The sequence below is a fragment of the Artemia sp. Qi Xiang Cuo genome, chromosome 6, assembly GCF_049724085.1.
Source record: "Artemia sp. Qi Xiang Cuo chromosome 6, ASM4972408v1, whole genome shotgun sequence".
Classification (NCBI taxonomy): domain Eukaryota; kingdom Metazoa; phylum Arthropoda; class Branchiopoda; order Anostraca; family Artemiidae; genus Artemia; species Artemia sp. Qi Xiang Cuo.
In genome coordinates, this window is record NC_142799.1 from 81,068,611 (window position 1) to 81,094,433 (window position 25,823).

A 25,823-nucleotide genomic window follows, 5' to 3' on the forward strand; every position below is an offset into this window, starting at 1 on the left:
TTACTGTCGATGTTCTGACGGGTAGCGATTGGGACTGTAGATGTCCTGACGTGTCGATATTTTGACCGTCGATGTCCTGACGTGTCGATGTTCTGACGGATTTTTTGTCGATATTGTGACGGATTTTGTCGATGTCCTAACGGTACTGGTCCTCTTGTTTGTATGTCCTCACGCCTTCCCTTTTAAATGAGTGTCATGTTTGGAAAAGAAGTCGCCACTGGAATATCCTAAAACTGTACATTTAGTTTAAACAAATACATCCTCTGTTCCCATTTTTCCTAGCATGAAGAATTTTCAGCAAAGAAAGATTAAACTCCGTTTTTAAAAGCTTCAGATATCAGGTCAGGTATCAGGGTACCTTTACCAAATGAAGACGATGTTAGTGCATAAGGAATAAGCCTAGAGTTCCAGCAGTACATAAGGAACAATTCTTAAGAAAACATGATAAGAAACAATTCTTAAGTCATAAAAAGTAGAATAATCCCAGTTAACACATTTTGCATAGGGAGAACCTTTATCTTCACTTCTTTCACTGTTGTACAATTTTATTTTACAAAATTCTGAAAAATAAACATGGATCCGACTGCAAGTGTCCGTTTTCAAATAATCTATATATAAACATCATTAGTGCCATCCAGTTGTTTCTCACAAAGCATATCAAAAGACTAATAGTGATAAATTAGATTAAGTTAGGCTAGGTCAGATGGCGTTTGGATGTTTGTTTATAAACAATTTTCAAGGCTTAGAGAATACACACAAACATTTAGAAATGTGATAGAAAAACAAGAATTGCAAGGAAAGATGTGAATAAAAAGGTTCTCCCCCTGAAAAATATGTTAACTAGGATCATATTGCCAATTATGAAGTAAGAATTATTTTCTTAACATGTTTCCTTTTGTACTGCTGGAGCCCTAGGCGTACACCATGCATAATAGAAGCATCAAAAACTGAAGATATATGAGCACAAGCACCAAATTGTTTGGTACCAAAAAATATTCCATTTGAACCTCTGTATTACGTACATTTTGCCTTTGGCTGCACGCGCCCAACCAGTACGGGAGTCTCCTGATCGTGAGAACGAGGCTAACTAAAGTAAGCTTTAATCTATCGCATCCTATGAAGAAGAAGAAGTTAACTAATTTTTTCTTGTAATTCAAAGTGTACAGTATTTTGCATTTTATAAGGTAAGTCTTATTGGTTTTCGGCTGGCGTTCTAAGCGTAAAAATATGTCAACTAGGATTATTCTACATATTATGGAGTAAGAATTGTTTTCTTAATATGTTTCCTTTGGTCCAGCTGGACTCCTAGGCTTAAAATACTGGTTGGCCAGTTGGCTAATTTAAAGATTTGTATATATATATATATATATATATATATATATATATATATATATATATATATATATATATATATATATATATATGGCTATATATATATATATAAACTGTCAAATTAGCCATCTGGTGGTATCCTGTCTTATACAATGTGGAAAAACTTCTCAGGTTAAACCTTCTGAAAGCTCTTTTGATGCAAAACAAACCATAGTTTGCTTTACATGAAACAGCTGATGCTTGCTTGTCAAACCTCAGCTGATCATCAAAAATAATACCAATGAAAATGCATGTTAAATTTTGATTCAGGATACAATTCTGACAATAGAGCTAGGCCTAAGTTTATTTTGTAGCTACCTCAATAGTCTGTTAACATAAACCTTAGCCCCCCCCCCCAAAGTATGTCCCAGAAATGTAGGCTATTTTGAAGTACCTATCTCTACTCCTCCCTCTAGAGGACAGTGACTTTTTATGACCTTTATTATTCTACATATTATGGAGTAAGAATTGTTTTCTCAATATGTTTCCTTTGGTCCAGCTGGACTCCTAGGCTTAAAATACTGGTTGGCCGGTTGGCTAATTTAAAGATTTGTATATATATATATATATATATATATATATATATATATATATATATATATATATATATATATATATATATATATATATATATATATAAACTGTCAAATTAGCCATCTGGTGGTATCCTGTCTTATACAATGTGGCAAAACTTCTCAGGTTAAACCTTCTGAAAGCTCTTTTGATGCAAAACAAACCATAGTTTGCTTTACATGAAACAGCTGATGCTTGCTTGTCAAACCTCAGCTGATCATCAAAAATAATACCAATGAAAATGCATGTTAAATTTTGATTCAGGATACAATTCTGACAATAGAGCTAGGCCTAAGTCTATTTTGTAGCTACCTCAATAGTCTGTTAACATAAACCTTAGCCCCCCCCAAAGTATGTCCCAGAAATGTAGGCTATTTTGAAGTACCTATCTCTACTCCTCCCTCTAGAGGACAGTGACTTTTTATGACCTTTAAAAAAAAATTTGTTTTAAGTTAAACCAAGGCCTAGCAAAATAGGTCATCTGCTTAAATGAAGTACAACAGAAGTATTTTTCAGCTTCACAACTTTGCTCAATCCCAATTTATGAGGTTTGAAATATCTGCAAGTACATGTCCTAAATTTAGGAAAATACCATTGCTTAGGCTAATAGTCTACTCAAATAATAGGACTTGAATTTTTCAGATCTAAAACCAGAGAAAAAGAAACTGATAACTAAAAATTAAGGTAAAATATTGTTTAGTCAAAGTTTCAATAGACCTGTCAAGTAGACAAATTTGCAAGACTTAGAAATGAGAAGAGGTTAACACAGAAACTTGACAATACCTTCCCAGAGTATCTTTTTGGCCTTGTATTTATTAATATAATTTTTATTTTCCTAACCTAATCCCTTTCCAAGATAACAAAAAGTAGCTAACCCAGAATTTTACCTGGCCCCGTATGTTCTTTCTAAATTCAATAATTGCTTCTAGAGCAAGTTCTATTATGAGCCTTCCTAAATTGGTTCAATATTATAGCAACCAGTAGTTTAAAATATGGTTAAAACTGTCTAAAGAGGGAAAAAAATATTTGTTGCTGATTCAAGGATGGTAATTAGAGTGGGTTATTTTTGGTAAATTTTTGAATTAACTCACAAAGGAAATAGCATATATAAGAAATAGACATAGCTTATCTATAGAATCAGTACTTCATCCTGACTCCAAATATAGCATTCATTTCTGTTGAAAATGAAATTTATCCTCCCCACCCCATAATGTGCAAATTCTGAAACCCTGAATTGTATATATACAATTAATTTTGCATTATTTGGACAAACTGTTAAATCAGTTTTAGTAAAAGAGTGACTTGCAGAGAATTCAGTGTGTACCGTATATACAGTTCAGCATATATATTGGTACATTAGGGGGGGGGGAGTTCATTTTCAATAGAAATGAATGTTAAACTTGGATTCAGGATAAAATTCTGATTCTAAAGGTATATCTGTTTCTTGGCTATTGGTGATTTACACATCAGTAAGTTAATTGGGAAACATAACCTATTTTCATTGGTCTTGATAAAAATAAATATTCTTTTGAAAAAAATTTATAGGATATTTAAAACAAACTTGAAAACCCTCAAAAATGGCCTCATAACAAAACCTTAGGGCATCATTCTTGAGGGTTTTTTTTCATTCCTATTAATTTATTTTTAAATAATATTGTAATATTAAGACTAATAAATTAATTTAAAAAAAATTTTCCACAAAATAAGTTTTTGAAAGAAAAGTAAAGAACTTGATTAAAAAAAAAATGAGCAAAAATAAAATCAAATAATCTAACAAGTGTGAAATTACCACAAATCAGAATCAATAAATAAATGGAACCTAAAACAAACAGAGATTACAATAAATAACCAAGTCAAACTCAAAATGAGCAGAAATTAATGTAAGTTTTGCTCAAAACCCTTATGCCTTCCCAAGGCCAGAACATAATTTGCACTTTACTGAAAAAAATATAAATGTTTTTACTTTCATAACTTTAATGAACGGAATAATATTAACATTTGGATTACTAGATATCTGTATATGTATATTAAACTGACAATGCAGATTCATTTGTATATTTTTTAGTAAAGTGCAAATTATGTTCTGGCCTTGGGAAGGCATAGGGGTTTTGAGCCCAACTTATGTTGATTTCTGCTAGTTTTGAGTTTGACTTGGTTATTTATTGTAATTTCTGTTCGTTTTGGGTTTCATTTATTTATTGATGCTAATTTGCAGTAGTTTCACACTAGGTAGATTATTTGATTTTATTTTGGCTCATTTTTTGTTTAATGAAGTTTTTTACTTTTCTTTGAAAAACTAATTTTGTGGGAAAAGTTTCTTTAATTAATTTCTGTTTGTTTTATATTGACATAGTCTTTTCAGGGAAAAAGAAAATAACACTTTAAATCTTTTCGTTTTTTAAGACTTTATAATATGGCCTGCTATTTGTATGCTGGAGAAACATTTTCAGCAATTTTTAACAACATACCCCCTTCTAAAAATCTGGACACAAATAGTAGTGTTTAAATTGGTTTCATACCTCCTCTAGTTGACCTGAAATGGAAAACTAGATACCATTTGCAAAAAAAATCTGCTTACTTTCTTTGATAGCTTGGATACACTTACACTATTTTGACTCTGTTAAATTTTAAGAGCAGAAGTAGCCCCAAAAGTTTGAACACAATACCCTCAGTTGTTTTTGGGATACTGCTGAGATGCCTTATTGGGAATTAGCATTAACACAATGCCTTCTCATTTAATCTTAGGGCAACATTTAGTTTTTAAACATAAAGGCAAATGGGAAGGTGGGTGTGGGAGGGGGATTAGTTGCCCTCTAATCACTTTCAACTTTTAAAAAGGGCATCAGCCCTTTCTATGGGAATGACGGGCATGGGGGGGGCTAGTTGCCCTCCAATCACTTTTGACTATTAAAAAGGGCACTAGCCACTCCAATTTCCAATCAAATGAGCCCGTTTTAAAGTTTCTCCAACAGCTTTTTCGATATGAACTGCCCTGGTATGGGAAACAAAAACAAAAAAATAAATAATACATTGTGCCAACATCATTCTTTACTTAGGCAGAGTGATTATGCTGGCTATGATAATAAAATGATAATTCCTAAACCAGCTGCATATGGCAATTTTCCTTCTATAGACAGTTTGTTTTTAGAAGTACATTTTAAACCTTTGGTTACTGTAGGCTGTTTTTAGGCTTGTAAGGGCTCAAAATAGAATTGGCTGAAGAAGCAATTATCAAATTTAGAAAGACCATAAGCAGTTCCAAAGCTGCCAGTAGCATTCAAAAAGCTGTTGACACTCTAGCAGCACAGCTTTGCCCTGGTCTAATCCCAAAAATAAACAGAGAATTGCTGCTACAGTATAATGTGGCTGTTTTAGGCTACCATACTAATCTTTTATGTTCCAGCTTTCCCATTACCTGCTTTAACTGTATGTACACCTTGATAGCTACCAGTCCTTTTAAGATTCTTTCTACTGACAAATAAGCTGTTTTAAGAGAATTTAGCTATTTATGCAAGATTTGGACAGATATTCACTTTCAGTTGAAGGAAAGTGGAGTAAGTAAAAACTTGTCCACAAGGATGAAGGATATCAATGAATTAAAATTAAATTTTCACAGAGCAACATTGAAACTCAATGAGCTTTTAGTTTGGACAAGTTTCATAAAACAGCAGCATGAGAGCTCACTCACAAAGCAGGATAGTACCTTACTTCTCTAAATGTAGGCTAAAGTCATTCTAATGCACTAATTGAATTCAATACCAATCTTTAGACTGATCATATCTTTTTCTTGAAGCATTAAAGATCAGGATTGCATAATAGTTTAATGAGAATATAGGACATAATGGTATTCACAAAGCAAGTGGAACTTGGGGCTTCTTGGAGCTAATCTGGTCTACTGCTTTGCTAATGTGATGAAATTTTAGTTTTTCAGCATGATTGGTCGTGTGGAAGAAATGCCACTTCTTTTGTGAACTGAAGGCTGTCCAAGACTGATTCAATGAATGGCTTACATGTTTCATTACCCTGCCACTGGATAATTAACTCATTGCAAAGAGTTTCAGAACTAACACTACGGCCATGAGCACATCTGTCCACAATACTGCCCATACTCTCAACAACAGATTTGCATGATGTCTTGCACATACAGCATAATAAGAGGTGAAGAAATTCGGGAATGCTGTCATACAGTGCTGGCTACTCAAAAAATAAGTAAAGCTTCTGTAGTACACTAAGAGAGGAATGCTTAGGATTTGCATTTACACTAGAAACATGATCTAACCTTGCTTTGTACTGCTTGAGAACTGCACTTCACAGCAAATTTTGAAAAGCCTCTGAATTTGCAAGATCAACCAAGTGTTCAAGTTGATTATATTTTCTGATCATGAATTCAGCCAAGCTGGTATCAAATATATTTCCCATAATGGCAGTCCATTTGTCAACTGGGACATGAAAAAACGTGAATTCGTTTTTTCATTGTGGCAATGAAAAAACGTGAATTGAGATTATTCAATAGTTTGTCTAGAATCCTGCAAAGTTTCTGGGAAGTTGCAGTAACTGCCTCTTTAACCATTCCTGCAGAATCTCCCAACTCAGGGATCATATCATTATCAATCACCAAACACATCCCTCATGACATCAGGGATTTCTGGCATGAAACTATGGGAACTCCATGGTATAAAAAAACATGTTGATAAGGAAGACACCACTTTCAAGAAGCAAGGAAGTAGCTGAGAATCAACTGGACCATCTACTGGCAATTGTAACTTCATTTTGGTAACTTTATAGTACTTCGTCAAGACAATTGGAAAGGCAGGGTCCAGTAGGGAATCAGCTATTAAGGTTATTATGCCACTTGTCCCCTACAGCTTAAGGGTTCTTGCTTTCATATTTGAGGATCTATTTGCAAGGCTGAAATTGAGAAACTTGTCATTTTTTAACAAGTTTAATTTTATTTAAAAACAACAGAATAGTAATCAGGAACACCAACTGGGTTAAGGGGGACAAGTGCCCTCCAAGCTTTGGAAAACACATCTTTTGGTATTTTCATTGAAAAAAATTCCCCCCTCCTCCCTCTGGACTTTACACATACCCCTTTCGCATTTTCATTGAAAAATACCTTGTTTGTATTTTTGTTGAAAAAATTGAAAAAAAGACAACTAAATTGCCCCTTCCTTCTTGATTTTAAAAACACATTTTTGCCCCTAAATTTTCGCCAATTGCTGCCCCTGGTACTAATTTCACATTGCTTACACATTAAGGGAGGTAAATTTCCTTCTTCATCCTCTCCCCTTGAATTGTCCTAAACTATTAATCGTAATAATTGTGATAACCACAAGTGCTTTTTCATGTTATTCCCTTCCCAGTAACCCCCCCCCAAAGGCTTTGACAATACTGCACCTCAAATTACCTGGTATTGTATTTAATTTGATCCAACTGTGTCTCGCTGGATTTTTTCACCGGAGTCCAATTTAGTAATCTGACATTAGAAATGCTTCTTTTTTTTCAGGAAAACATGATTGGCATCAGAAGATTCATCCAACCCCTTTTGGGGTTTCATACTTCAGCTGTACAATGGTAAGAATTTAAAAATCTTTTCTAAAGGGATCAGAGAGAATGTCTCACTTGTCAGGAAACTGTCCTAGGAACCCTTCAGCTTCCCATGACTCCCATATGCATTAACAATATGGAAAGACACTAATGTACTTATATTTGCCCCCCCCCCCTAAAAAAGACTTATTTGTATTCAATGTTATCTGAAATAAAACAGTAGTGTGCAGTATAAAGTGGATGAAACTTGTTGACGTAGTATTATGATGTCCATAGTCCATAGATTTCCATCTCTCTATGGACTTCATAAATGTCCGTAGTCCATAGATGTCCATCTCTGTAGTCCTTGTAAAATTTGCTCTATCTTTCTTCTTTCCTTTGTTATTATGTACAAAAACACTGAGTCATGGATACATGTATTCACCAAGAGGTAATAATTCAGCTGGAAAATTAAAAAAAAAATCATAAAATTGAAGGATAATGCAAAAAGAACTGCTCATAAATAAACCAAAATTGTTTATTTCCATAATAGCATAGAAACACGTTAGCATTGGATTGCCAATTACATATTAATGCACTTATTTACATTATGCAAGAAACAACCTCAAGAATTAAAATTCTGCACAAAGTAAGGCACAGTAAGATAAGTATTGATCAGTTAAATTAAAAGGTTGCAGTGTTAGTTTTCAAAAACTAAGATAGGCTGTCTGAAACTGGGCTTCGGTTGTAAATCTGACACATAATCGGTTGAAATAGCTTGCTGAGTTTCAGAAAACAGACCTGTGAAGCCAAATTTTATTGTCAAGTCATGTCTTTCCTTCTTCAAGGGTCAGTAGACACAATTTCACATAAATTCACATAATTTATTATTACTAATCTTGTCTTGATCTTTCAAAGGCTTTTGATTCTGTTGTTCATAACCAGCTTTTCTTTTCTTTGGCTTCTTCTGTTGTTAATTTTTCGGTTATTTACCTTCTACAGTTTTGGTATTCTAATTCTTACCTCCGCCTGAAATCTTCTCCAGAAACAACTATTAAAGTGCTTCGAGGCGTAAGGCAGTGAGGTGTTTTATCACCAACTCTTTTCAAAATTTGTATTTCTACTGTTCTGCAAAAGATCTCAGGCACTTATTTTTCTGGCTCTATTGATATTTCATACATTTCCTATGCTGATGACCTTCTATTGATTAGCTGTACTAAATCTGCTCTTTCTGTGATGGTTTCTTTAGTTTCTCAGTCTTTCCTAAATATTGGTCTATCCCTGAATCTTGACAAGTGTGAATTCTTATCTTACAATCTGTCGTCATCTACTCCTCTGGTATGTAATGAATTTTCTGTATTTTCTGTCTCTTCCTTTCGGTGGCTTGGTATTACTGTTTCTAATTCTATAACTATTTTCCGTAAACAGATTGTTGATGATGCAGTAAGAAAAATTCAGTTCAGTTATTCAAAAATTGTAGCAAGCAGTGGAAAATATAGCAGAATAGCTCTTGGGTGCTTATTCTCGACTTTTTCTGATCATTCTGTACTTTATTTTTCGGGTGTTCATTCTGTTCTTAAGCTAGAGGATTTGATAAAGATTAAAGTTAAATATTTCAAATTTTGCAAATTCCTTCTTTCTCTGCCGCCATGGACTAGAAATCGGTATCTAGTTAAAAATTTCTATGTTACGGATGTGACTCAAAAGCTCAGTGACCTACACAAAAAGCTTTCTGCTGATGTGTTTTGTATTATTGGCTCTGACCATGGTCTTTTACAGTTTTTTCTTAGTAGAAATTAATTGCTAGTGTTTGTTGATGTTCTTTTTTCTTTTGTTTTTTTTCTTTTTTATTATTATGCTTATACTCCACTTGCACTACTTGTTCTCTTGTAGTTGTGGGATTGAATTGAATAAGTTACATAGTGTGCTCCTAAAACACATTGTGATAAGGATGTGATCATTGTGATCAGGATAAGGATGTGAACCTTATCCTGAACATTAAGGCCCATATCTTCAACAGGTGTCAATTGATATCTTAAAGACGACACTCTGATTACAACACTTCAATAGGCTTACTATTAACTTACCATCGGCGAGGTCACTCATCACTGTAGAAAATAGAAAATGTGTGCGCGAGTGAAGGCTGAATTGACTGGGATATCGGAATTCATAGATTAAGACTAGACAAGTCGTAAGCAAACTTATAATGATTTGAATCTCTTTTTTTCAACTTGATTAAAACTATAAAGAAAATATTTCGTTACAGCTTTTTTTCCTGGGGTGGAATGCAAAAAAAAGGAGAAAGGACGATATCTGATTTTTATGCAAAAATAGCACTGTTGCCGACCCATTAGGAAGCAAGCTATCACCCAGATCTATGAGTTCATCTACATGTACCAAAGCAAAAAATAACATCAACTTCATTCTCATGTAAGAGTCGTCTTAATTTTGTTTTTGCACAGTTTAAACCGTGAACAAATACTCTATAAGTTTCCTTTTAATTTTAGCTGATCTTCTAAGGATCTTTTTCTCCTTGTGCCACTGTTTTTCAGGTGCTGAGAAAAAAGTGCGGCAAATAACAGGAAATCTAATTGCCTTAAGATAGCAGTGGCGTCAATTCACGAAAATTTAGAGGGGAGCAAAGTGTTTTTTTTTAATCTAGCGGGGGGAGGGGCAAAATTGTCATTTTTTAATTTTTTCAGTGAAAATACCAAAAAAAAAATTTCTAAATGGAAACACCTCAAAGAGGCATCTTTCATAGTCTAAAGGGATAGAAAAATTTAGGGGGGAAATGCCTTCTCCCCCCTAATTGATGCTAATTGAAGGAGGAAATGCATTGTCAAAAAGTTAGGTGCTTCACCTTAACTAAACAAATAATTAACGTTATTGGAGGGAACATACCGTGGAACGGGGTAACTTTGAACTAAAAATCGTGAAAAATTGAGGTTTTTTTGCGATATTTTTCTTTAAACTAGTATTTACTCAAAACTATTTTTGGCGTTTGGGGAATACGTCATTCTGCACCGAATGGTGACTGTTCCAAACTGCTAGTCTTCATGTTGTTAGAGCAACACCAATCTAAAAATGGTGTTCAAAGTTACCTCAAGGGGTGTTTAACTTAGAACACTCAAACACTTCAACAGGTAACTTTTAACAGTCGATGAGTTCTTCTGGCGTAAGACTTCCAGTTAAAAAAAAACTTTTTTACTGGGAGAAAAACATTACTTTTAAAATAAAAAGTCAAAAGAGAGCCAAATTAGTGCAGTATCAGCTAACCAAAGTCATGATAAAATACAAATTTTGCACTGTGAGTGAGTCGGGGGGCTGGAATATCTCCCTGTACCTGGTCAGGATGGATTGATGCTGAGTCTTTCACCCTGGGAAAATAGAAGGATCCATTCTTGTTTTTTCGCTGGCAGATCACGTTTAGCAAGCCGTAAGAGGAAGGAGCTTCTACCTCCAAAACTGCAAAATACTTGTAAATACAGCCCATGAAGAACTTCGCGAGGAACCAACGTCCATCCACGAAGGTTGGTGGGTAGTTTGAACCCGCTGTGGCTACTGCCCCGCTCGACAGCATAGAGAACCCAGCGCTCACCGACTCATCAACTTCCATTTCAGACTCGCTCTCGCATCCTGTTGGGACGCCAGTCGTGTCGGACTCGCAACTTGAATGACTTGAATCCTCTGTGTCTCCAATACTTTTCCCTGGTGTGATGCTAAGACGTTTGCGTCCTCACAGACTTTTTAAATCTGCGGGCTTGCAGGACATCCAATAAAGCTTTGCTGACGTTGTTCGCAACTTCGTGCGGGGTATGCTGGGCCGAAAGTGGGTGGTCCTGGAGGACTCTGGAGCGTGAAAAGCACTTGGCAAAGCCATTTTTAAGATTTACTTTTCCATTTGTGGCTATAATTTCCAGGAGTAGCTTTAAAAGCTGGGGAAATTCGTCTTTTCTTACCGGGGTTTCGTTTGGGTTGTCTATTTTGTAATCATCAAGCATCTTCCTCCATGCTCTTTTCATTAGAGCTAAAAAAACAACGTCCATTGGTTGCAGTATATCTGTAGCGTTTGGAAGGAGGCATACAAAGTGAATGTTGTTTTCTCTGCAGACTTTCAACACTTGGGCAAAAAAGTGGGAAGACAGGTTGTCACCCAACAAAACTTTCACTCCTGCTCTCTTCTTTAGGTGAGAGAGTGCCAGCAACATAAACCACTCTTCAAAAACTTCGCCCTCAAACCATCCTGACTTAAATACAGCATACCGAGCTCTTTTAGGGCCTCCTGTACGCCATGAGCTAAACATGCCCTCAGCTTTATAGCACACGAATGGTGGAAGCAGTTCTCCTGCTGCATCTCAACATATCATTAGGAATATTGCTCTCTTTGTTTCATTCATTATTCTGGAGGGGTATTTGGCAACGATGAAACCAGAAGGAAATAAAACCAAAATTTTCAAAGGAATAATATGTATAACTCAAATAATTTTACAATTCTAGGTTTTTCCAAAAGAGACGGGGAAAATCCCACCAATTTTAATCTACAATTGTCAGCTGTCTTTGCAAAGCAAGCTGTGAAAGACAACTCTTTCAAATTGTTCATGAAAGTTCTATTAGAGCAAGATAATACCGAAACTTCAATTTTGGTAGATGAGATTTACCCTACCACTCCCATTGATTGCTAACGGACTTCCATCAAAGAAAAAACAAAAGTAGGCCTGAAAGAATTAGGAAGTGGTCCAAAATGTAATCAGTAGTTAAAACCAAGTTTAACAGCTGAACTTGATTTGCGTTTTCCTGGGATCAACAGATTCGCAATGGTTTCCTAAAGGTCTGAATAGCAGAGCAAACTCTTTTAGTGTAATCTTTTTAGTGTAATTTACTGCTCTTGTTTTGCTTAAAAGTGGGTTGAAAATAAATTATTATTATTATTACACCAATTCAACGCAAATTTTAACAATTGGCCAGCACAGAACATTGAGATCCATATTGTAGAAAGACAAGGCTAACTTTGAACAGATGTTCAAAGTTACCCTGAAAAAACAAAATACTTGCGGGAAACGTTGAACACTGCCGCCATATTGAACCTATGGAATTAGGAAGAGATTTTACCAGAAAACCTAACCATTTGGCTCCTCAGCTATAGAAAAATGTCAAAATGAAAGTCCTAGTTTAGCTTATCTAAGTAAAAAAGGGTAACTTACTTTTAGCGTTTTTTCACATTTTTGAACTGCTCAAATTCTCTTGCAATTAACAAGCTAAGATTCTGTCGGATGCTGATTTCAAGAACTACCAACTGATTCAGACGCCATCTAGCAATAATCTAGTAATAAGTTTGAACGAGCAATTCCATCGTCGTGCGATAGAAAGCGCTTAATGTTTGTTACTGATTTTGTTCAAAGTTACCCCTAACCTTCAAAGTTACCCCTTTTTACGGCATGTTTTTACTGCACGTCGCCTTGAAATGCCTTAGCTTTAAGAATAGGAACTGTATTAGCGGACAATCACTAGTCTCATAGTTAGAATTCATACCCATAATGTCCTTTATTGTTACTAATTCCAATTTGAAGAACATGCTTATAATACTAGATTAGTCCAAATCCATTGTGCCTGAAGAAACCAAAGGTCCAGTTCTCCTATTTTTCAGATCTGATGTTCCAGCTAACTCATGATTTAGCTTTTCAGCTTACTACTGTTCAGCTTTATAATAATCAACTAATTTGTTTCTCGTTTAGTTCTTATTACTTCTTTATTATTCCTTTCTTCTTATTTAGTGCAGAGCCGCTGAAGAAAAAGAAGAAGATGGATCCTTCCATTATTCGACATCGAGAACAAAGAAAAATGAAAAGAATCGAAAGAAGTATTAGGAAGCTAGAGAGAGTGGAGAGACCTCTGAAACCGCTTGATGAAACCCAAATACCTCTCTCATTAAAATATGAAATTCCGTAAGTATGATTATTGATACTAATGTGATAGAAAGGGTTTTGTTTATTGGTATTTTCTTTTCTTATTTTAAGAATTCGTCCAATTAAATCTATTAAAACTTTGCAGATACGCATGTGTTAAAATAATATTTTAGAACCGTAGTGTAAACACTGGGTAGTTGGGGGAGTGTGGGGGGGCTACTCCCTCAGATACAAAATGACTTCCCTTCATTTAAACTTCTGTGTAACGTTGCTGTTTATATACATTAATAAAAAAACTTTTCTTACCTTAAGACTAAATTGCTCAAATTGAATATATTATATAACTTGTTATAAAATAGAATATTTAAACCATCAAACTGAATGTCTCACATCTGCCCCCCCCCCCCTCTCAATTCTAGATTTTGAAAATTACTCGGTTTTGGTGTTTTCATTGAAAAATGTTTTTTTTTTTTGGCGATTTCATTGAAAATTGAAAAAAGACATAATAGCTTTCTCCCCTAATTTCTGTAAACTGATTAAATGTAGGCTTTAAGTTGTATTTAGTAAATGTAGGCTGTAAGCACAAACTGTAGCCACTAAAAGTCCTGCTCCTAACATTAAGAATATCTGTAAAAATAAAAGGACAGTGTCGATTTCCTTGGTCATCTCATGAAAGTAGCGTCTCGCATCGTAACTAATGTGACTCTATTGCGTTTTGACAGAATGCTTATCGCCTTAGCACAAAATACTATTGAACAGCTGTGAGAAACATTTGCTGCAAGGCTTCTCTTAGGAATAAATCCAATGCAGTTCGATCCTGTCCTCCCGTCCCGTGTTCTATTTAAAACTTTAGTAGTTTTATTGAGGAATCATTCCTAACCTGTTCAATGTACTCAACATCTATCAGAAGTTGGTAATGGGACTGTGAAGTTGTGATTTGGTTCCGTGCTTTTGTTTGAAGTTGTGCATTGTACTGGTATTGTGAAGTGTGCTAGTTGTTTGAAGTTGTGATTTGTACTGGGACTGTGAAGTGTGCTAGTTGTTTGAAGTTGTGCTTTGTACTGGGACTGAAGTGTGCTAATTGTTTGAAGCTGTGCTTAATATCTTAAAAAATGAGGTTGACCAGAAACGACGAGGAATGAATTTGAATGGCATTTTCTTAGTTGAACGTTGCTTTGACAGAGTATCCTGTACCGTTTTGGGGAAAGCAGAGCCCAACTATGGAAAAATAGTCATTGTATAATCAAAAAAAAAAATAATAATAAACTCAGATTTCGGCAGGGCAGTCAGTGGCTACCGCCACTGCTCGATTATGATTTAGCATTAACTATTTATCATATCAACAAATTCGAGTTTCTTAAGCATAAAAAGTGAAACTGGTCTTCACAGCAAATAAGCGATAAGAAAAGCGTAATTCACCGGGATGATTCACATTATGATATTTATTTAGACCAATCAAAAATCTGGTTCCAAAGATCTGTCAATGAGATCTTGACCAATGGTGTGCTTACTGTTACTAAATGTTGGTGACTGCTTTAAGTCACGCTATTACTTTTGCTATTACTTTTGCTCCTTTTATCCTCTGCTTTTTTTCAAGTCGATTTCTTTTTTTCTTCAGCACTTTAGAAGGTAAGTTTATCTTTAAGACTTTTTTTTACCATGAACAAAGCTTGGTGGAGATCCTTGGCCTAAAAGTCTGCTCTCTTTCGTTTTTTGTTTCACTGACTCAAAATTATCCTCTTTTATTTGTCCTTTTGTTTCCTCATTTTTTAATCTTCGTTTTTCGTTTAACAATACTCTGGAAAATACATGTGAATAAACTATGATGCGTCTTAATAAATAGGCCTAGTGCTGAATGGGCTGTATCTTAATAAATATGCTTTTGAAACCACGAGATCTTCACTAAAACTCTCCGCTACGCTAGCGCAAGTGTGATGCTAAACAAGAATACCTAACATTCCTAAATCTGTGCTTTATGTTGACAGAAGGGACTATAGTGTGGCTAGGGTGAAAGTAATTAGAATATAATAATAATATTATCATATTATAATAATATTTTCAGGCCTCCCACTGGGTTCATAATTATGAAAAAAGTTTATATTTTTAACCTAGATTCATAAATTGGTCATAATTTAGAAAAAAGGTTCATGAAGTTCATGTTTTTCTTGTCATTAACTGGAAAGCACTTGCAGTTGCTGTCTTCTTCCAGATAAGAGACAGGCGAAGTAAATGTATGTGCGAAAGTTTTATTAAAAACCTTTCAAACTATAACACTGCCTGTTTTGTGAACATACATTTTATTGTGTTCAAAAAGACATTGTTGTATCTAACGTTGTTTCTATACTGTCCCTATATCCTCTTGTGCGAAGCTATCTTTTAGTCTTTTCCTTTTTCCGGCTTGAGTCTTTGCTACCTTCATAAAGTCTTCTAGTAGTAATATTCCTAAATAGTTGATAAGTTGATTGATTATTCTTTTTTTTTTTTTTTTTTTACATAGATTCACACAAAGGCTTTTTCTCTTTTTTTTAGGAAAGGTTTGCTGTTATATTAGTGCTTTTTTGCTTTGTGCCAATGGTTGCTTGGTTGCTGCTTAAGAGCTAAAAATGGGCAGATGCAAGTTTAATAGCGCATGGTTAAAAAAAGAGGACAATACTAAGCGCTTGGTCGGTGATTGGTGTGCAGGCAGTGTTACTAGTGACGAAGAAGCTTTCTGCAAAGTGTGTAACAAAAGCTTTATGAGCAGTAGAGGATGGAACTCTATAATCCAACACTCAGAGGGCGAAAAGCATGTTTCGAATCTTAGAGCGAAACTGGACCCGCTCCAGCTTGTCTTGCAGACAACTAGCTCATCAAACCCCGAAATAAATTTGACAGGTCCTAAAGCAGAGCTCATTTGGGCCATGAATAATGTCATCCGTGATATGAGCGCTGCTTCCTGCAATGGCATTGCGAACATTTTTGAAACTATGTTCCCTGGTGAAGTGTCGGTAGAACTCAGCCTTGGAGAGACCAAGGTATCATACCTCATAGCAGAGGCGCTGTCGCCCCATTTTCGCTTGGACATTCTACGTGACGTTGGATCTTCTTACTTGGCGTTACTTTACGATGAGACTACAAATGCCAAAGGTGCAAAGGAGTTGAATATCATGATTAGATACTGGTCGGAGACCGAAGAAAGAGTCTCTGTATGCCACCTACAGTTCTTATTCATAGGACACGCAAACGTGGAAGATTTACACCAGAACCTATTGCAATCTCTAAAGGATGCTAATTTTGATCTCCGTCAAATCTTTATGCTGGAACGTAACGGACCTAATGTCAACAAGAAAGTTTGGAGGTTATTTGATTCCGAAGTTAGAACTGTGCGCAGCGACCGAGGCCTAGCTGATATTGGGACATGCAACATACACATAGTCCACAACGCTTTTTTGAAAGATTTGGACCATCACGGATCCAAAGTTTCCGATTTTGCGATTCGAATTTTCTACTTCTTTAGTGGTTGGCTTGCCCGTTTAGAAGACTTTGGTACCATCCAGGAGAATCTCAAGCTTCCTCCACATCATTTCCTGAAAAGTGTACGAAGTCGATGGCTAACCCTCGTTCTTTCAGCTGAGGGACTTGATGAGCAATGGGATTCTTTCGACGTGCATTTCTTAAAATTTATCCATAAGAAAAGATTAGAATGGATGAAGTCAAACGGATGCCGAGAGATATCTAGTAATCTCGAGTGTACCACAACCAAAGCGTTAGGCCTCTTTGTCATATCTTTCGGAAAGCTATTTACTCAGTTCACAGAGTTGTTTCAACGTGAAGAACCACTTATCCACATTCTGTATGACGAAATGCGTCGACTAGCAAAGATGACCGCCAGTCGTTTTGTCAATCAAAGTGATTTGGCGGATATTCAGAAGGGAAAAAAACTTTTTCTGAGCTCTCCAATTCAAGTGGGGATTTTCTTCCATCCGATAAATTAGCATGCGGTGACGGCGTGGAAGAATGCCTGTCCAAGGTACAGAAAGTTGATGCTCGGATCTTCAGAAACAGTGCCAGAACTGATTACCTGGTCGTTTGCCACCATATTGAAGAGAAATCATTAGGTCAAAGTGCCCTTCAGCATTTCCGGTGCATGCGGTGGATGATTCGAATCCTGAGACAAGAACAAGCGACTTTGTGAAAATCGTTGGATTTATGCCTTTCCTTGGGAATGCTGAAGCTGCCAGTGACGAATGGAACTTGCTCCAGCTAGAACCGAGTTTGCCTAAGAATATGACTTGAGCGAGGATTGATGTTTTATGGAACTCGGTTTTTAGTCTGAAAAACCATCAAGGACAGACAAAATATCCCCTTGTTTCAAAGATAGTAAAAGCAGCTCTCTGCATGTCGCATGGGAACGCTGATGTTGAACGTGATTTTTTCCCGATCAGGACGGATCATGACCGAGGAAAAATCACCAATGAAAGTCAAAATGCTCAATGCTAGACTGATAGTCTCTGACGCTCTAAAGAAGTTTGAGAACAGGCCCGAGATAGTCCCTATTACCAGAGAACTGTTGAAGTCCCTATTACCGAATTGCTAGCCAGAGCTATAAACTGTACCTGGAAGCGGAGCGATCTAGACAGGCTGAAGAGGAGTCCAAAAGGAAAGAAGAAGGCAAGAGAAGAAGAGGGAAAAAAGAGGATGTTACCTGAGAAGAAGACCATTGAACACCTGGAAAAAGATTTGATTGAAAAGAAGTCAGTTGAAAAGGAGAAGAGACAAGTAGCAGAAAGGCTCTTCAAGAAGCTAATGAGAAGCTGAAAAAAGCCATAGATGCCAAACACTTTGTAGAAATAAGCCTCGCACAAAGTATGATCGAGGTTTTGATCCAGAAGATGCGCGAAGAAGATGAGGCAGCCAGAGAGGTTGAGCGGATACAGAGCAGGGTAAACAAACGAAAGTCGTCCTTAATTTCGTCATATTTTTCCAAAAAGAGGAACAAGTAGAGTGGACTATTTTGTATTATTGTATTTTGTACTCATATACAAATTAAACGCATTTAACTGAACTCATGAAAAAACCAAAACAAGAAGAATTTGTGCAACAGTGGTGAAAACACCAACTGCCACTTTTTGTGTCCACGGACAGTTTCTGAGGTGCACATATCGTAAATTTAGGTTCATAATGGTTCATAAAAAGCGCAATCAAAAGTTCATAAAGTTCATATTTTTGTGGTCAAAAGTTCATAAAGTTCATATTTTTCACAAAAAATCTAGCGGGAGGCCTGTATTTTTAATGGAATAATTGATGTATCATATACGCAAGAAATATGTGCTAAAGGATGAAATGAATTATAGAGAAAAAAAATTCAGACACAAGCATGATAACATAGAGTTACTAATCATCGAAAAACGGGAAATGTTTTCACACATGATAAACAGTGATAGTAATGCCAAAATAAAAACGTAATCAAAATATTAAATAGACAAATATATCTAGACTGACCTGATACAACTCAAAAGAAAGTCAATAGTTTATAAGAGGGGTTTCAAAGTTTAATCGGAAGCTCTGCTGTTTTATTGAAAATTTCAAAAATGATCTTAATGTATTGAGACCATGCTCGAGCATATAGTTTCGTTTATATTCCCTTTAAGTCCTATGAGTTCAGCATGCTCTATTATAATCTGAAGGCATTTTGCTTAATGCATGGCTTGTTAAATAGGGCATCCACTATTCTTCCCTTTGCAGAGAATATAGTCTCATTTCTGAGAACACTCGGCATGTTTTCCTTGATTGTAATCCGGTTGATCAAGATTTTAAAAGGTTGAAAAATGTCTGTTGTCAACTGAAGATCCCTGTATCATTTATGTCCTCATCAACTATTCCCCTGATTTGTAAAAAACACTATAGCTTAATGATAAAGACCCTAAAGAAGCGTCGTACTAAACCGAAATAGAGACGCCAAATAATCAATGCGGGAATTTGAGAGATAAAGAAGATGTGAATGGATCCCCTGCCATCTTGAGACCTCATAAACATGTGAAGGAGAAGAAGAAATATATGTCATTTATAATTGACTGCAAACTTCAAGTGTTTTTGCGAGATCCCTGCGTATTTTCTTCCGTGTCACCAGCAAGAAGCTGTGTGAAAGGCAAAATGGGTTATGTGAATCTGCTTCTCTATATACCATTGCTCTCATTCTTGTTATAGTCGAAATACCCTGCTCGCGTATAGGAAGCACAATAGATTTGCAAAGCAAAATATTAAAAATATTGCCTTTTTAGTTGTTTTGATTAATAGCTCTAAAAAAAACAAATTATTTGAATCTCTAACCCTCTGCTATAATCAATGCCCACATTATTTCCGAGTTTTTTTTTGCCGTTTTCCCCTCCACAACAAAATTGTGTTCTCCGAGATCTCTCCAGAAATCAACCTTTATAAGTTCACGAAGGTTAACACGAAATAAAAATTGTTAACTTTCTTTAACATTAATTTTCGGGGATATTTGGGAGAATCAAATTAGGGAAACTCCGAAAAGCTTGGGGGAGAGTAGAAGTGCTGATTATAACTCTATGGTATTGACTTTTTAACAAATGCAGTAATTCACTAAGCCTCTTTGTGAAAGGTTTGTTTATATTTTAGAAAATAAATTTGTTCTAGAATAAGACAACGTCAATTAGAGCCCATTTCTCAAGATATAGAATTATCCCGACGAGAATTATTAGTAGCCTGGTCTCATCACAAGCAAAAAGAAGCAGAAAGAGACTTGGCTTGCATAAGGAAACTTTTAGATGCCCAAGGAAAAGCATTGAAAGAGCTAAAGCTTGAATCTGAAGAACTTTATATTGAAGCAACACAGGTAAATGTTTCGTTTTATACCTGCACACAGACTGAATGGAGAGGGGGATATTGGTGTGAAGGGACCTCACTGACAAATTATCTGGTCTTCAGATTCCGTTTACAACCTGACATTGTTTTAACTGGGAAACTTTCGATCGTCTCTCAATAAACTGCGGATATCGGTCAACATTTTACATGGGGATTAAGTGTTGCAGGGGGCGGGGACAAGTTCACGAAGACATGGGGGGTGCAAAATATAGTTTTCCAAATCTTGGGGGTAGTTTTGTTGTTGTTTTTTTAATTTTTTGAATGAAAATACCAAAAAGGCGTTTTTCAATGAAAATTCCAAGCAGGTACTTTTTAAAATTTAGGCGGGGGGAGAAGGAATCCAGGGCAGCAGAGCTGTGGGATGGTGTCTTGGATTTGTTTTCTGTGTAAAATTATTAAGTTACCTGTAACCGTTGTAAGCTGGGGAACCTACACTTGGTAAAGAGAGCTTATATACATTGTCCGTATCTACATATAATCCTCATATTAAGCAGGGATCGCGCCGAAAATTTTGTGCCATTATAGAGCAAGTAGAGCTTGTTAATTTTCATTTAATATAACGAACATTTTTCTTTTACTCTTCTAAGGGCGCTTTATATAAATAAATAAATAACATAACAGTAAGATCAAAGCTTATTGATTTTTGGCAGTACATCCTCGGCGCATACAAACAGCTCCTCTCATTTACTCTATCATTAGCGGGTCAGTGTAAATTTGTCAGTCACTGAATAATGGTGATCTCACAAGAGCGGTCCAATTACCTTGAAACACGTATTTTGGCAAAATCTTTCTCAAAATGCCTTTGAAACCAACTCGAGACATTGCAACCTACTTGTAATTCCTAAAAACATCTAATAATAACATTGCACTACTAATTACCGATTTTTATATATGGCATTGGAATAAATTAATTTAAAATTAGATTCTTTAAAATTTAGTGTTACAATTGAAGCCAATTTTGTCGTTCAAGAGAAATTTGACTTGTCTACCCGTTAAAAAATCGAATGTCACTTATGTTTATACTTGTTTAAATGTTCTCCGGAGCACTTGCATCTCGGTCCGGGTTTTTATAATGGTTGAGATAGGGAATGATCATACTGCCTTGTATTTATATACAGTGTCTAATATTAGTGGATAATAAAGCAATTAATTTACTTGTAATTTCAAGGAGGCACACTTGTGCCTCTTTAAAGAGGCGACCCACCACAATGTTAAGCGATTTCCGGTCCTAGGGGTCGCAGAGAGACAGCGGTGATCGCATTTTATAGCACAAGCTACAACTAAGAAACATGCAAAATTTCACCACCCTCCGACTTTATCTTCATGGGTAAAAGTGGGCCGGAAGTTTCAACCCTCCGACCACAACCCCCCTTTAGCACTGTCCGATTGGACTGAAATTAAGTGGTTAAGTTTTTCTAAAGCACGGGAGCTTATCCTCGAAATTTCAGCTCAATCCGATCACTCCTTCCCTGTTTTCAAAAAAAACAAATATAGCCACTTAATGTTCATTTCTCTTTATTTTTATCAGCCACGCCTACAGGCCACAGTTGGCAACGGATCCGGGTGAATGAGGACTCATTCGAAGAGGAATTTGACCTGTTAGGGCCTTTTGATATTTTCAGACCGAAAAAATTATCCCCCGAATTTACATTTACGAAAAACCTCGTTTTCCTGTAAGAGCCCATGTTAATTTTTCCCACCACAGCCCCCCTTTAACGTTGTCTGATCTGGCTGAAGTTTAGAGGATAAGCTTTCCTGGGAACTTTTTGGTGGATTCTGGGACATATTATTTGAAAAAAAACTACGTTTTCTAAAGAGTTAAAGAGGCTGAGTCACAAGTTTGAACCTTAAAACGAACAGGGATTAGGAGGTACAGTCGGGGGGCTGCCGCACCCCAAACCCCCGCTTCCGTATATGAAAGGGGCTGCGCCCTCCTCAACGCCTCGCTCTTTACGCTAAAGCTTGACTTTCTCACAACTTTTTTTTAAACAATAAAAACTTTAGCTTAAACTTGTAATTACAATTTTTTCCTTTCTTCGCGATTTTTTGTTTATCATGATTAGCCAGTGTGGTCTCAGAAATTATTTAGCTTAAAGAGCGAGGCGTTGAGGAGGGCACAACCCCTTTCATATACGGAAGCGGGGGTTTGGGGGTGGCAGCCCCCCAACTGTACCTCCTAATCCCTGTACGTTTTAAGGTTCGAACTTATGACTCAGCCTCTTTAACTCTTTAGAAAACGCAGTTTTTTTCAAATAATATGTCCCAGAATCCACCAAAAAATTTGCCCGGATGACAACCCTTTGTAATAGCCGTAGAAGGTTGAGGGTGAGGATAGATGGAGAGCTTGAGAATGACTGTCCAATTTAAAACATAGATTGGTTAACGAAACCAGATCATAAGGAAAAAGCATTCTTATTAACAGGTAAACAGCCACTAGATTTCCAGCAAGGATGTCGGCAACTCAGGCGTAAACCCAGTGTTAGTTAGCTATTTATGTGGTTTAATTTCCTGGAACGATACATTAGAAAACTTTACTGGTGAAAAAAGGGGACCTGGGGCCTGCCAAAACACGTCCTGTCTGTAGTATATTATAGATTATCTTTTTAGTATAATAAAATTGTTAGAACAGTAAAATTGTTAAGGAAAAAAAAATCTATTTTTCCTATGTAAAGCTACGAAGCTTTCAATCTGATCCTTACCTGAGCTCCTTGTTCAGGACCTGCATTTTTCTAAAAAGTAGTAGAAAGGTTGGTAAGCTGGATAACTTCCCTTTTCAATCTTAATTTTCGTTAAAATGAATTGTTTCGAAAGCAATGTAAGCCAGATTTTATTTTTATCTCTTTGGTGAAAAAATTGCTTCATGAACTGAGTATCATTGTTATATAAGGAATATAATGAAAGTTAGAGTTCCGTTTATAAAAAAAAAACTATTTTTTAAGTAATTATGAATCAATTTCCTTTCAAAAGGGATTTTTTTAAAAGATTAGTTTCAACAACAGCTTAAGGTAGCCACTTCAAATTTACCTATGTTAGCTAAAGAAATATGTAAATACATGTTTTAATTACGGATATTTTCTATTCTCTAGCTGGACTTGTCACTACTACCCTATAAAGCTGTTGGTCCTACCAGAACACCTCAAATTAAAGGATACGATCCACCCGATGGAGACTATATTGATGTGTCCCGAAAATGGGAGTGAAAATTTTTGTAACTATATTAGCTAAAGGAATGTTCAAATACACGGAACTAAATTTTTAGTCTTATATATGAATATGTGAATCGAGTGGTAAAACTAGTTTTTTTGCAGACAATAAGGCAACCTATGAAAATTGGCAAAATCAGTCTCGGCAATCAAAAAATTATGTGCAACACTACTATATGTACCTTCAATTATTTTATTTTTTTATATAATTTTCCAATCTCACAAGCACGTTGTTATCAGAATGCAGTTTTCTAAAGCCACACTGTTGATGCAATAGAAAGAGATTTGATTCAAAGAGCCATTCTATTCGTTTATATGTGAGTTTTTTTAAAACTTTACCAAGCGATAGAATTGTTGAAATCAGTCTGTTTGGAGAGGGGTAATTCTTCGCTTTACTAGGTTTCGGTATAGGTCCATCTCATCATAGGAGAAAGGAGCCCTAAGTTGTTCTATATTCTTGATATGATACATTGGTGATTATAGGATATATGGATGAAATAGAGGTGACCGAGAAGAATTATCAAATAATTGTGCGAAAACTTTTCACTCTTCATTTCCGTTGGGAAAGGATATACCTTCTTGAAGACACTACTACTATTACTAACAACCAGGGACGTCCCGAGGGGGGGGGCGCCCCCCGCCCAACTTTTTTGGCATTCAGTAAAATTTTCGAAATTCAGCAAAATTCTTGATTTCTGCAAAAATTCGGCATAAATCAGGTAGCGATTCGGTAAATTTATCAAGATCGCCCCCCAATAAAATGAGCCTCTGGACGCCCCTGCTAACAACTCACCACAGCACCAAGCTGCCTGCCACTAACACAGCTATGCATGCTGCTCCTCCATCCCAATCTATACAAAGCCTCCCTCTTCACACCCTCCCAGGAAGTTCTCATTTCTCTTAAATCTTTCTTTACGACATCCTTACACCCCAACTGTGGAATATGCCTTAGCCATCTCAATCATCCTAGCCTGCGATCGTCCGTCCGCAGAACGTGCCCTAGCCATCTCAATCATCCTAGCCTGCGATCGTTCATCCGCAGAACGTGCCCTAGCCACCTCAATCATCCTAGCCTGCGATCGTTCATCCGTAGAACGTACCCTAGCCATCTCAATCTTTCTCTGATTATAGCCCTAGAGAGCGGGATTGAACCAAACTTTCGTAGAGCCTACGGTTTGAATAGGCAATTTTTCTGGAAAACATCTAGCAATTCCTGTACCGTTTTTTCGGAGCGCCCATGCTTCAGAACCATATTTGATCTCTGTCATCACTTACAATATTCAAATCTTGGTTCGCAGTCTTATCTTCCTATTCTTTCAAATTTTTTCAACTGTGAAAAAAAAAAACCTGAGCCTCGGCTATTCTACTTTTAACATCTTCACTGCTCCCACCATCTTTACTAATAATACTACCAAGGTAAGTGAAGCCTGATCGATCTTTTCGTTACCCAACCTCACCTTTTCATCTTTCACTTATTCCTAGCCTTAGCGACTTAGTCTTGTTGGCATTGATTTTCAAACCTATTCTAGCACTGAACTCGCTAAACCTCTGAAAGTTCATTCATTTTGCTCACGCTTTCATCTAGGATGTCACAGATATAGTTAGAAAAATTATAACTCATTCAAAAAAATAAAATATAATTTTTAACATCAAGAATACGCTAACGTGTTCAATAATGAAGAAAATTCATAAGGAAAGTAAACAATCAGTAGAATACTAGAAAATGTAATATTATATGGCGTTAGAGACCCCTAACTTCTGCTACGTTTCTCTTGCAAAACAAAATATCAACAAAAATTTATCATCTTTGGGATCCAGAACATAGACATTTTATATAATTCGCTTTCACAGCTTCAAAAAACAAACTGTGTGACGATGTCCTTGTAGGTGAATTTTTGGCGTACAGACAAAAATCAAACCTGTTCTACATAGTTGTGAGCCGGAGCACCCTAATATTTGGAATCAGCACCATCGATTACCTTAGAACCCCCCCCCCCCACCCCTTCAAACCAATAGCAGCAGATATATGCCTCCACCTGAAAGATGCACAGTTCTGGATTACATATTAACGGGGATAAAGAATACATAGATAAGAGATAAAGGAAAAAGAGAAAAAAAACCAGATAGAGCGAAATAAGGGATCAATTATTTTATTAAGAGGTGCTAATTTCAGTCAGCATGAAAAGTATTAAGAGGGCCTTTGGGGGGGGGGGGAATTTTATACCTAAAACCTTTACAAGAGTGTCCTCAACAATTTCTTGAAGTTTCTTGGCGATCGGATGAACAGTGCCGTAATGCATACACGATACAGAGAGACATGTACATTCGATTTTACATATGAAGATGCAGTTTTTATCAGTAATTGTATTCTATTTTATTATAT

At 36.2% G+C, this 25,823-nt stretch overlaps 1 protein-coding gene across 1 annotated transcript; it reads left to right on the forward strand.

The window, feature by feature from the left end:
- Window positions 1-1,129: 1,129 nt before the first annotated feature.
- Window positions 1,130-23,501, forward strand: mRpL40 (mitochondrial ribosomal protein L40). Its single transcript, XM_089090412.1, has 5 exons — window positions 1,130-1,184; window positions 7,451-7,518; window positions 13,242-13,412; window positions 20,010-20,208; window positions 23,324-23,501. Exons 2-5 carry the CDS (start codon window positions 7,457-7,459, stop codon window positions 23,435-23,437), a joined length of 546 nt encoding a protein of 181 aa, XP_088946538.1. The 5' UTR covers window positions 1,130-1,184; window positions 7,451-7,456; the 3' UTR covers window positions 23,438-23,501.
- Window positions 23,502-25,823: the final 2,322 nt, after the last annotated feature.

What these genes read in the sequence shown, in the direction of transcription:
- mRpL40 (XM_089090412.1), top strand. Translation starts at nt 7,457, where the DNA reads ATGATTGGCATCAGAAGATTCATCCAACCCCTTTTGGGGTTTCATACT. An exon ending in CATACTTCAGCTGTACAATG is followed by an intron (nt 7,519 to 13,241) that starts GTAAGAATTTAA and finishes CTTCTTATTTAG; the next exon opens with TGCAGAGCCGCTGAAGAAAA. An exon ending in TTTATATTGAAGCAACACAG is followed by an intron (nt 20,209 to 23,323) that starts GTAAATGTTTCG and finishes TCTATTCTCTAG; the next exon opens with CTGGACTTGTCACTACTACC.